Source organism: Amblyraja radiata, chromosome 40 (assembly GCF_010909765.2).
Source record: "Amblyraja radiata isolate CabotCenter1 chromosome 40, sAmbRad1.1.pri, whole genome shotgun sequence".
NCBI lineage: Eukaryota > Metazoa > Chordata > Chondrichthyes > Rajiformes > Rajidae > Amblyraja > Amblyraja radiata.
Genome location: NC_045995.1, coordinates 5,603,263 through 5,616,528, shown reverse-complemented (window position 1 = coordinate 5,616,528; position 13,266 = coordinate 5,603,263). Strand labels below are relative to the sequence as shown.

At 45.2% G+C, this 13,266-nt stretch overlaps 1 protein-coding gene across 1 annotated transcript in view; it reads left to right on the top strand.

Annotated features, from left to right (window-relative positions):
- The first annotated feature begins 2,412 nt into the window (after positions 1 to 2,412).
- Positions 2,413 to 13,266, top strand: part of LOC116967573 — a 51,485-nt gene continuing 40,631 nt past the window's right edge. The window contains exons 1-4 of the mRNA XM_033014191.1: positions 2,413 to 2,623; positions 2,701 to 2,746; positions 3,067 to 3,268; positions 4,423 to 4,554. Coding sequence (XP_032870082.1) covers positions 2,494 to 2,623; positions 2,701 to 2,746; positions 3,067 to 3,268; positions 4,423 to 4,554 — 510 coding nt within the window. The 5' untranslated portion in view covers positions 2,413 to 2,493. The remainder of the gene's footprint in view (positions 2,624 to 2,700; positions 2,747 to 3,066; positions 3,269 to 4,422; positions 4,555 to 13,266) is intronic.

Here is a 13,266-nt window from a genome sequence, read left to right as displayed (position 1 = left end):
TATTTCCAGCAGATTATTTATGTCTTCCATAGTGAAGACAGAACCAAAGTAGTTATTCAATTGGTCCGTCATGTCCTTGTTCCCCATGATCAATTCACCTGTTTCTGACTGCAAGGAACCTACATTTGTTTTAACTAATCTCTTTCTCTTCACATATCTATAAAAACTTTTGTAGTCAGTTTTTATGTTCCCTGCCAGTTTTCTTTCATAATCTATTTTCCCTTTCCTAATTAAGCCCTTTGACCTCCTCTGCTGGACGCTGAATTTCTCCCAGTCCTTTGGTAGGCTGTTTTTTCTGGCTAATTTGTATGCTTCATCTTTTGTTTTGATACTATCCCTTATTTCCCTTGTTATCCACAGATGCACTACCTTCCCTGATTTATTCTTTTGCCAAACTGGGATGAACAATTGTTGTAGTTTATCCATGCCTTCCATTGCACATCCACCATCAACCCTTTAAGAATCGATTGCCAGTCTATCTTGGCCAATGCACGTCTCATACCCTCATGTTTGTTATGTTATCTAGTGAGTACTGTGTTTAAATACCTGTTGTGCTGCCTCAAGTAAGAATTTATTTTTTCCATTTTGGCACATATGACAATTAAATACGCTTGACTCCTGATGTTTATTGTGGTCCTGTGTACTGTGGTACAATGAAGAGCTTTGTTCTGCATGCTATCCAAACAGATAATATACGATACAACAATGCAATCAAGTACAGTACCAAAGTAAGAGCGAAGGGGCAGGTACAGGGTGCAGAATATAGTTCTCAGCATTGAAGCGCAACAGTTCCAGAGACAAAGTCCAATATCCACAATGAGGTTGAGATGAATCAGACAGTACCCTAGCTTATGGAAGGACCATTCAGAAGCCTGATAACAGAGGGGAAGAAGCTGTTCCTTAGTCTGGTGATGTGCGCTTTCAAGCTTCTGTACCTTCTGCCGGACCGCAGTGGGGAAAAGAAGGAATTACTGGAAATAGACATAAAGTGCTGGAGTAACTCAGCAGGTCAGGCAGCATCTATGGAGAAAGGGAATGGATGACGTTTCAGGTCAAGACCAGACTCACGGTGAGATCAAGAAATGGGAGGAAGGAGTCAGAGATGATCCAAGTGAATTTGAGTGCAGGATGGAAATTGGTAATGGCCAATGAAGTCCATGAGTTCTACAAAGAATGACCAGGGTGGAACATGTCGGCTGCTTTCCCTAGGCAGCGTGAAGTTTAGATTGGGTCGATGGTGGGGAGTGTGGTGTGTGTAATGGACTAGGTGACATCTACAATGATGGGGAGTGTGGTCTGTTCAATGGACTGGGCTACATCTACAATGGTGGGGAGTGTGGTCTGTGTGGGACTGGTCTACATCTACAATGGTGGGGAGTGTGGTCTGTGTGATGGACTGGGACTGGGTTACATCCACAATGGTGGGGAGTGTGGTGTGTGTGATGGACTGGGCTACATCTACAATGGTGGGGAGTGTTGGGTGTGTGATGGACTGGGCTACATCTACAATGGTGGGGAGTGTGGTGTGTGTGATGGACTGGGACTGGGCTACATCTACAATGGTGGGGAGTGTGGAGTGTGTGATGGACTGGGCTACATCTACAACACTCTGCAATCTTGCGATCTTGGGGATAGTTGATCCTAAACAAAACCGTGATGCAACCTGTAAATAAATGATACAGTCGGGGTAGTGGTGCTAACCTATATATGATTGGTTGCATGCATAAACCAATCTACACAACCCAACACACTTTTCATGGTGCATTCTACGATGTTTATATCAGTAACTTCTATCCCAAAATATCCACATTCCCTGGTGAACACATCTGGCTCACTACGGGAAAGACTTCTTGTCCTGGGCAAGGCATGGGTAGTTGACCAAGGTGCTGCCTGCAAGCTGGAACATCAGCTTGGTGGAGGGATTGGAGTAGTTGGGCAAAGAAGCTGAAGAGAAGAGCTGATCCAGGGGTTCACAGTGGTGGCACATTTGGATGGAGAACCTCTTCCATGTGACAAATGAGCCATTATCAGGGAGTAATTGGCAGACTCATAAGAGGCAGTGATGAGGATACAAGTTTTCATCCGGACCAAGAACCTGACAGGACAGTGCAATGAAACTCCCAACGGTCCTGGTTGTGCACTCAGTGGAGGCTTGATGAGGTTGAGGATAAAGATCAAGTGTGGTGCTGAACAGGAGCTGCACCAGGACAACGGGCTGAATGGCCTCTGATGGCTCTGCGATTCTCATTACTAGCGTGAAGCGTCCACTCACAGCTGCCTGTGAGCAGACAAGGAACCCACACCCCATCCAGTCTTCTCCCTCCTTCAACCACTCAACTCCCAATCCTAGCGGTTTACTTGCTGAAGGTGTCGGGTCATGGGATTGGAAAGGGGAATGGAGTAGTTTGACGGGTTAACGTGGGTAGAGACACGGGATGGGCCCGGGCAGAATGAAGGTGGTGTAAAAGTAACATCACGTTCGCTCAACCACCAATGACAAAGCCCGCACAAAGTGGAAGTGAAACATATACTTGGATTTCTAGTCGCGACGCAGTTAGCTCATCGCCATTTGTCGGCTCATCGCCACTTATTCTTGTTACACACTGTACCAGGATGGGAAGCGGTCAGTTCACGTTAGTACTGAGATCTCCCTCTCGAGATTAAAAACATACACATTAATTATTTTAACTTCTATTTCAGATTTTTCAAAGGACGACTGCGTTCACAAACCACCAATGGACGAGCGGTAAGTTGCCTCAATCGCAGAGTGTGTTCAGGACCGACACAGTGAGATGTGATGCAAAAACACAATGTGCCAGAGAAACAGCGGCTCAGGCAGCATCTGTGGAGGGAATGAACAGGCGACGTGTTGGTTCAGGTCCCTTCTTCAGACTGATCCGACATATCGCCTGTCCATTCGCTCCACTGATGCTGCCTGACCCGCTGAGTTCCTCCAGCACTTTGTAGATGCTGGAACGGTGAGCAAAACACAATGAGATGTGATGATCTGGTCCATGTGTTTCACCCAGACACCTGGTAAACGCTCTCCTCCTTGTTCTCTGGCAGGAACCTGAAGGTCCTGAAGGATTACCTGATCAACTACAACCTTCCCGATGGGCATGTGGGTTACATCAACATCCTGCTGTACGGTATGGCAGCGGCTGGGAAATCCTCCATCATCAACACCTTCTTCTCCGCTCTGGATCCAGATGGAACGACCGTGACATTAGTCCCGACCGGGACGAATACCAAGTCTCTCACATCGGAGGTACCCACTCTATAAAGTCGTTTAACTTCATACCAGTCTGAGGAAATGTTTCGGCCCGAAACGTTGCCTATTTCCTTCGCTCCATAGATGCTGCTAACTCGCTGAGTTTATCCAGCTTTTTCGTGTACCTTTAACTTCATACAAAGTTCTTTAATATCCATTGTCAGAGACGAAATCAAAGCTTCCATGCAGTTTACGTCGCCTATTCCTTCTCTCCATAGATGCTGCCTCGCCCACTGAGTTTCTCCAGCATTCTTTTGTCTACTTTTGATTTTCTAGCATCTGCAGTTCTTTCTTAAACATGTAGTTTTTCATTCCCTATTAAACTGAGTAACTGACCCAGCTCAGCTGCCTTCCACAAGATGACATTGTGAAAAACCCGGTCTGGATCTTGGATCGGGTCAGCAATATAGTGAAACCGGGCATGGATCAGATCAATAATATAGTGATGGATCTACACCCACTCTCTTGTTATTTAATACACACATAGATTGCTTTGCTGGAGAGGCGACATCACCGCCCATTCTTTATCCCCCTGATTTACCCGACAACTGAACTCTTGGGATGTTTATAGGGAATAACAGCCACGCACTCACTGAGAACAAATGTCTGCTGATCGATTGTAAAACCCAATTCCAGTTCTCATCCGGGAATTCTCCCCATGTCCCTGGGATCTCTCTTCACTGGGAACAGGGCAGGTAACAAGGTTTGTGTCACAGTGTTAAGGTTTAGCCATCAGCCCACAACACAGAAGCACATGGACACAGAGTGCTGGAGTAACTCAGCGGGTCAGGCAGTATCTGTGGAGAACATGGATAGGTAACGTTTCACAGAGTGCTGGAGTAACTCAACGGGTCAGGCAGCATCTCTGGAGAGAAGGAATAGGTGAAGTTTCGGTCGAGACCCTTTTGGTCTGAGAAGGGTCTCGACCCTAAACGTCACCCATTCCTTCTCTCCAGGGATGCTGCCTGTCCCACTGAGTTACTCCAACCTTTTGTGTCTATCTTTGTTTTAAACAGCATCTGCAGTTCCTTCCGACACAAAAGCAGATATTCTGTTGATCATTATTTTGCTGATGGGATCCTGCTGTGCACAACGCTTCATTCTCCACAAATAGTGCTGGACATAGTGTATGTCTTTTTGAACATTCACAGCTGAGAACCTACACGTTGGCTAAGTTAAAGTTTTGGGATACAGCCGGATGGAATGCAATGTTGAAGCCGTGTGTGAAACCGAAAGTGCTTCATCACATGATACTGGAGGGAAGAATTCCCATAGGAACAAACGTGAGTTTCCTCATTTATTTGCCAGTCTGCCCGGGAAACATCTTTCTACATGTCAGATATGGTTCAGATGTAGATTCAAGTCCCATGAGAGACGAACCTGTGATTTGAAGTGATGCACCCAGTGACTGTTTGAAGGAAGTGCTGCCCGGTCACATGGACTGTTGTCAAGAACTGGATGATGCTCATGTTGTTGTCAAATACTCTTGAGTACAATCCACTGATCTGTGCTCTCCCATATTGTAAGATATTACGGCTTCAGCATGTAGATAGAAACATGCACAGCTTTTCAGTCCACGCTGTTGCCAGTGTGGGTCCTCTTTATTTTATAAAAGTACACTGCGCATACTCACATATTTATGAGTGATATAGAATATATCACATGACACAAATCATACCATTCTAGTAACAGTTACACTTATCATACACTATTATATACACTAATCATATGATACTTGTGATGTTACTGGTTGAATGGTTTTAATTAAGCGGCATCATTCTAGATTACAATGTTTAGTTTAGTTTAGAGAGAGCATGGAATCAGGCCCTTCGGCCCACTGAATAGTAACCACCCTGTACACTAGTTCTATCCTGCACACACTAGGGACAATTTACAGAAGCCAATTAACCTACAAACCCGCATGTCATTGGAATGTGTGAAGAAACCGGAGCGCCCGGAGAAAACCCACACAATCACGGGGAGAACGTACAAACTCCATACAGACAGAACCCGAGTTCCTGGCAATGTAAGGCAGCAACTCTATCGCTGCACCATGGTTTAATGGTTTTAGTTAAGTAGCATCATTCTAGGTTACATTGTGATAGATGTGAATCATCGGGGGGGAAAGGGCGTGAAATAAGCCAAGTTTAACCACAGACAGCACCAAGTAAAATTAATCCTGAAATAACATAAAGGATGCAGTGACAGAGATTGGTCCTGGAGTAACACACAGAGACGGTGACAGAGATTGGTCCTGGAGTAACACACAGAGACGGTGACAGAGATTGGTCCTGGAGTAACACACAGAGACGGTGACAGAGATTGGTCCTGGAGTAACACACAGAGACGGTGACCGAGATTGGTCCTGGAGTAACACACAGAGACGGTGACAGAGATTGGTCCTGGAGTAACACACAGAGACGGTGACAGAGATTGGTCCTGGAGTAACACACAGAGAAAGAGAATAATGGTGAATCCTAGCCTTGGAATGGTGTTGCGAGCAATTGCTGGTAAGGAGAGTTCAGACATGGTTTAATAACAGTGTGTAGGAAGGAACAACACATGCTGGTTTTATTCGAAGATAGACACAAAACGCAGGAGTAACTCAGCAGGACAGACAGCATCTCTGGAGAGAAGGAATGGGTGAAAGAATGCCCATTCCTTCTCTCCAGAAATGCTGCTTGTCTCGCTGAGTTACTGCAGGATGTTGTGTCTCTCTTTGGTTTAAGAGCAGGTTGGGGCATGTCCTCAAGAAGCAGAGGATGGGGAGAAGAGAAGAGAAACAAAATGGTGAACATGTCTCCCATATGTACCCCACAGTTCCGCTCTTGCTCCCTCTGTTTCCCCCAGTCGTAACACGGACAGAGTCCCCTAATCCTCACCTTTCACCCCATCAGCCGTAGCAAACAACACATCATCCTCCAAGGACCATCCAAGGACAAACACCTGTTGCTTTACCTCCCCCATCGACTCCATCCATCCAAATAATCTTTCCAGGTGAGACAGAGGTTCACCTGCTCCTCCTCCAACCTCATCTACAGATTCTGCTGTTCCAGGTGTCAACGTCTCTACATCGGTGAAACCAAGCACAGGCTTGGCGATCGTTTCACTGAACACCTCCTCTCAGTCCATCATAACCTACCTGATCCCCCTGTGGCCCAGCACTTCGACTCCCCCTCCCATTCCCAATCTGACTTTTCTGTCCTGGACCTCTTCCATTGTCAGAGTGAGGCCCAGTGCAAATTGGAGGATCAGCACCTCATATTTTGCTTGGGTAGTTTACGCCTCAGCAGTATGAACATTGACTTCTCTAACTTCAGATAGCCCTTGCTCTCTCTCTCCATCCACTTCCACTTCCCAGTTCTCCCACTAGTCTTACTATCTCCACCTACATTCTTCCTTTGTCCCGCCCCCTCTCCTGACATCAGTCTGAAGAAGGGTCTCGACCCGAAACGTCGCCCATTCCTTCTCTCCAGAGATGCTGCCTCACCCGCTGAGTTACTCCAGCATTCTGTGTCTACCTTTGATGTAAACCAGCATCTGCAGTTCTTTCTTACACATCCTCCAAGGACATGTGTCCTAATACCTGATCACTCAACTCTGACCAGGGACCCCAGTAGTCCTTTCAGGTAAGGCAGAGGTTCACTTGCACCTCTTCTAACATCATGTACTGTATCCAGTGTGGGCTCCAATATATCGACAAGGCCAAATGGAGACTTGGTGATCGTTTCACTGAACACCTTCGTTCAGTCTGCCTTGGCCTACATGATCTTTCAGTTTCCAAACATTTTAATTCCCCTTCCCGTTCTGACCTTCCTGTCCTGGGCCTCCTTCACTGTCACAGCACATCACCCCATATTTCACTTGGGCTGCTTACATGGCAGTGGTTACCAGTTGATTTCTCTAATTTCAAGTAATCCCTGTATTCCCTCCCGTCCTCCCCACCCGTCATCCTACCAGTTCCACTGTTGGCATTTCTGAATCTCTCTCCTTATCACATCTTCACTAGCCAACAAAGGGCCATTGTGGGCTCCAGCCTTCCTTAGTCATCTGTTGCCAGCCCTGATTTATTTCTGGCCTTTTCTTACCCCCAGTTCCCCCCTCTACTTTCAGTCTGAAGAAGGGTTCCAACCTGAAACGTCACCCATCCTTTCTCTCCAGAGATGTTGTCTGAACCACTGAGTTGTGTCTATTTGTGCTTCCTTGTTTCTCAATGTTCATACCGTTAGGCTATAGGCTACACAAGCAGAACATGTGGTGCTGTATCGTTTACAAGTGGCCTCACTCTGGCAAAAGAGGACGTGCAGGACAGAAAGGTCAGTGCAGGAATGGGAAGAGGAGTTAAAATGGTGGACGACCATGTGATCCAGCAGGCGTTGGCAGACCGAGCATCAAAGGCAATGAATGCTGTAAATTAACTAAAAGGAGGTGTTATAAGTCCTGCAGTTGTAGAGGACATTACCTAGGAAGAGGGCGGAAGGTAAGACTCCAGTTTTAATTTTTTTTCTCACTTCTTATCCTCTACTCACTTCCTTTAGCTAGCCTATCCCCCCAAACCTGCTGTGCACCCATTTCAATTCTTTCCTCATATCATACTCTTTTATCCACTAGTCCTCTTTTTATCTTGTTTTTATCCACCCATCCACCAATCAATAAAATCCTGACCTGTATCACTTTCCAGTCCTGCTCCCTCCTCTATTCCAGCTTTCTGACCCCTATTACAATCTAAATAGGTGTCCCGACATGGACATTCTTACTTTAATGCCCTGCCCGATGATAGCAGCATAACACATGGCTCCTTTAATCTCTCTATCTACTATGTTGCCACTTCCAAGGACCTATGAATCTGAACCCAAGATCCCTCTGCACATCAATGTTGCTTAGGGTCTATCCATTAAATGTAGACTTTTTCCTTCCATTTGACTTCCCAAAGTGCAACACCTCACACTGGCTTGCATTAAACTCCATCTGCCATTTCTCTGCCCATTTCTGTAGCTGATCTATATCCTGATGTGACAGCGATCTTTACTGTCCACAACTCTAGCTATCTTTAGTGTTGCCTGCAAACTTCTACTACATTTACATCCAGCTCATCCAGATAGATCACAAACTTCCACCACAGATCCCTATGAACTTCACAGGTCACAGGCCTAGAGCCACCCTTCCATCACAACATGTCTTCTAAATGTAAGCCAGTTCTGAATCCATACAATTGTCACTGTTAATTCCATACATCTTAATCTTGTGGATCAGCCGACAATGGGAGACTTCAGTGAATGCCTAGCTAAAATCCATGTAGACAACATTCACCGCCCTACCCTATTGATCACCTTCATCATCTCAGAAAACATGATCAAGTTCATAAGGCATGACCAGCCACCTATAAAGCCAGAGAAAACAATCCAAGCCTGTCCAACCTCTCCCCACAGCTAACACCCCCTAATCCCAGCATCCCAGAAAACCTCCTCTCCGCCCTTTCTAAACCTACCAATCCTTCCTACATTGAGATGACCAGAACTGCATGCAATACTCCAAATGTAGTTTGACCAAAGTCCTGTAAAGCTGCAATGTGACTTCCTGACTCTTACACTCAATACCCTGTCCGATGAAAGAAAGCACACCATATGCCTCCTTTACAACTCTATATACATGTTATGGAAAGATGTTGTCAAGCTCAGGAGTTATACACTTGGATCCCGATCCTTCTGTGCAACAAGCTCTGATTAAGAAGAGAAATAAAGGGAAGTATAGGTTGGTCAGCCCCAAATCAGTGGGAGTGAAGCTATTGGAGAGGATTTTTCCAGATACAGTAGAAGTAAATGGGCTGGATGGTTTGGAGTATGTAAAATATGTGCAGGATAGTTTTTTGCAGCAATACATAGAGGTACCTACTAGAGGAGGGGCAGTGTTGGACCTCCTGTTAGGAAATGAGACGGGACAGGTGGCGGAGGTATGCGTTGAGGAGCACTTCGCGTATAGAGATCACAATACCATTAGTTTCAATATAATTATGGAGAGGGTCAGAACTGGACCTAGGGTTGAGATTTTTGATTGGAGAAAGGCTAACTTTGATGAGATGCGAAATGATTTAAAAGGAGTGAACTGGGACATTTTGTTTTATGGGAAGGATGTAGAAGAGAAATGGAGGACATTTAAAGGGGAAATTTTAAGAGTACAGAAGCTTTATGTTCCTGTTCGGTTGAAAGGAAACAGTAAAAAGTGGAAAGAGCCCTGGTTTTCAAGGGAAATTGGACATCTTGTTCGGAAAAAGAGGGAGATCTGCAATAATTATAGGCAGCATGAAGTAAATGACGTGCTTGAGGAGTATAAGGAATGTAAAATGAATCTTAAGAAAGAAATTAGAAAAGCTAAAAGAAGACATGAGGTTGCTTTGGCAAGTAAGGTGAAAGTAAATCCAAAGGGTTTCTACAGCTATATTAATAGCAAAAGGATAACGAGGGATACAATTGGTCCAGTGGAGAGACGGAGTGGACAGCTATCTGCAGAGCCAAAAGAGATGGGGGAGATATTGAACAATTTCTTTTCTTCGGTATTCACCAAGGAGAAGGATATTGAATTATGTGAGGTAAGGGAAACTAGTAGAGTAGCTATGGATACTATAAGTTTCAAAGTAAAAGAAGTACTGACACTTTTGAAAAATACAAAAGTGGATAAGTCTCCAGGTCCGGACAGGATATTCCCTAGGACATTGAGGGAAGTTCGTGTAGAAATAGCCGGGGCTATGACAGAAATATTTCAAATGTCATTAGAAACGGGAATAGTCCCCGAGGATTGGCGTACTGCGCATGTTGTTCCATTGTTTATAAAGGGTTCTAAGAGTAAACCTAGCAATTATAGGCCTGTTAGTTTGACTTCAGTGGTGGGCAAATTAATGGAAAACATACTTAGAGATAATATATATAAGCATCTAGATAAACAGGGTCTGATTAGGAACAGTCAGCATGGATTTGTGCCTGGAAGGTCATGTTTGACTAATCTTCTTGAATTTTTTGAAGAGGTTACTAGGGAAATTGACGAGGGTAAAGCAGTGGATGTTATCTATATGGACTTTAGTAAGGACTTTGACAAGGTTCCTCATGGAAGGTTGGTTAAGAAGGTTCAACTGTTGGGTATAAATGCAGGAGTAGCAAGATGGATTCAACAGTGGCTGAATGGGAGAAGCCAGAGGGTAATGGTGGATGGTTGTTTGTCGGATTGGAGGCAGGTGACTAGTGGGGTGCCTCAGGGATCGGTGTGGGTCCTTTGTTGTTTGTCATGTACATCAATGATCTGGATGAAGGTGTAGTAAATTGGATTAGTAAGTATGCAGATGATACCAAGATAGGGGGTGTTGTGGATAATGAAGAGGATTTCCAAAGTCTACAGAGTGATTTGGGCCATTTGGAAGAATGGGCTGAAAGATGGCAGATGGAGTTTAATGCTGATAAATGTGAGGTGCTACACCTTGGCAGGACAAATCAAAATAGGACGTACATGGTAAATGGTAGGGAATTGAAGAATACAGTTGAACAGAGGGATCTGGGAATAACCGTGCATAGTTCCTTGAAGGTGGAATCTCATATAGATAGGGTGGTAAAGAAAGCTTTTGGTATGCTAGCCTTTATAAATCAGAGCATTGAGTATAGAAGCTGGGATGTAATGTTAAAATTGTACAAGGCATTGGTGAGACCAATTCTGGAGTATGGTGAACAATTTTGGTCGCCCAATTATAGGAAGGATGTCAACAAAATAGAGAGAGTACAGAGGACATTTACTAGAATGTTGCCTAGGTTTCAACAACTAAGTTACAGAGAAAGGTTGAATAAGTTAGGTCTTTATTCTCTGGAGCACAGAAGGTTAAGGGGGGACATGATAGAGGTCTTTAAAATGATGAGAGGGATAGACAGAGTTGATGTGGATCAGCTTTTCCCTTTGAGAAAAGGGAAGATTCAAACAAGAGGACATGACTTCAGAATTAAGGGACAGAAGTTTAGGGGTAACATGAGGGGGAACTTCTTTACTCAGAGAGTGGTAGCGGTGTGGAATGAGCTTCCAGTGGAAGTGGTGGAGGCAGGTTCGTTGGTATCATTTAAAAATAAATTGGATAGGCATGTGGATGAGAAGGGAATGGAGGGTTATGGTATGAGTGCAGGCAGGTGGGACTAAGGGAAAAAAGTTGTTCGGCACGGACTTGTAGGGCCGAGATGGCCTGTTTCCGTGCTGTAATTGTTATATGGTTATATGGTTAAGTGCATAAAATGATGAGAGACATAGATAGGATGGTCAGAACCTTTTTCCCAAGGTGGAAATGTCAAAGTCTAGAGGTCACATCTTAAGATGAAAGGAGCAACGTTGAAAGGAGATGTGTCATAGAACCACAGTGTGGAAACAGGCCCTTCGGCCCATCTTCCCCACACCATGTCCCCTCTACACTAGTCCCACCTGCCCACATTTTGCCCATATTCCTCCAAACCTGTCCTATCCATGTACCTGCCTACCAATTTCTTAAATGTTGGGATAGTCCAAGCCTCAACTATCTCCTCTGGCAGCTCGTTCCATACACCCACCACCCTTTGTGTGAAAAATGTATCCCTCAGATTCCTATTAAATCTTTCCCCCCTTCACCTTAAACTTATGTCCTCTGGTCCTTGATTCATGTATTCTGAACATGAGAATCTGTGCATCTACCAGATATATTCCTCTCATGATTTTATACTCTATAAGATCTCCCCTCATCCAGTGCTCCAAGGAATAGAGTCCCAGCCTACTCAACCTCTCCCTGTAGCTCAGAAATTCTGGTTCTGGAAAGATACCCTAGTAGGGATGACAGTGGAACAACAATGGCAGATATTTCTGGGAATAATACAAAAGGTGCAGGATCAGTTCATTCTAAAGAGGAAGAAAGATTCCAAGGAGAGTAAAGGGTCGGTCCCACAAGCATGTGACCTGCATGCGGAAAGCGCGAGCTAAAGGGCCGGTCCCACCAGCATGCGGGGGCCACGCGGAGGTCGAGTGAGTGACATAAAGTTTGAGCGAAGTCCGCGGGAAGTTTGTGCGTGACGTATGGTGTCGAGGCAGCTGTGGGCCGGCAGGCCATTGCCGCGCGGAATTTTTGAGCACGGTCAGTTTTTCGGAGCCCCGCGTGATGTCGGAACCAGCTCCGCACAACTCCATATGGCTGCGGCGATCGAAGTGGGACCAGCCCCGCGAGGCCGTATGTTAGGTCGCGCTTGCTGCATGCAGGTCGCATGCTCGTGGGACAGGCCCTTAAGGGGCGACCGTGGCTGACAAGGGAAGTCAGGGACAGTATAAAAATAAATGAGAAGTACAACATAGCAAAGCTGAGCGGGAGGCCAGAGGATTGGGTAATGTTTAAAGAGCAATAGAAGATAACTATAAAGACAACATTGGGAGAAAAGATGTATGAAGATAAGCTAGCCAAGAATATAAAGCAGGGTAGTAAAAGCTTCTTTAGGTATGTGAAGAGAAAAACATTAGTTAAGACCATAGATACAAAGATACATAGAAAATAGGTGCAGGAGTAGGCCATTCGGCCCTTCGAGCCTGCACCGCCATTCAATATGATCATGGCTGATCATCCAACTCAGTATCCCGTACCTGCCTTCTCTCCATACCCCCTGATCCCTTTAGCCACAAGGGCCACATCTAACTCCCTCTTAAATATAGCCAATGAACTGGCCTCAACTACCCTCTGCGGCAGAGAGTTCCAGAGATTCACCACTCTCTGTGTGAAAAAGTTTCTTCTCATCTCGGTCCTAAAGGATTTCCCCCTTATCCTTAAGCTGTGACCCCTTGTCCTGGACTTCCCCAACATCGGGAACAATCTTCCTGCATCTAGCCTGTCCAACCCCATAAGAATTTTGTACGTTTCTATAAGATCCCCTCTCAATCTCCTAAATTCTAGCGAGTATAAGCCAAGTCTATCCAGTCTTTCTTCATATGAAAGTCCAGACATCCCAGGAATCAGTCTGGTG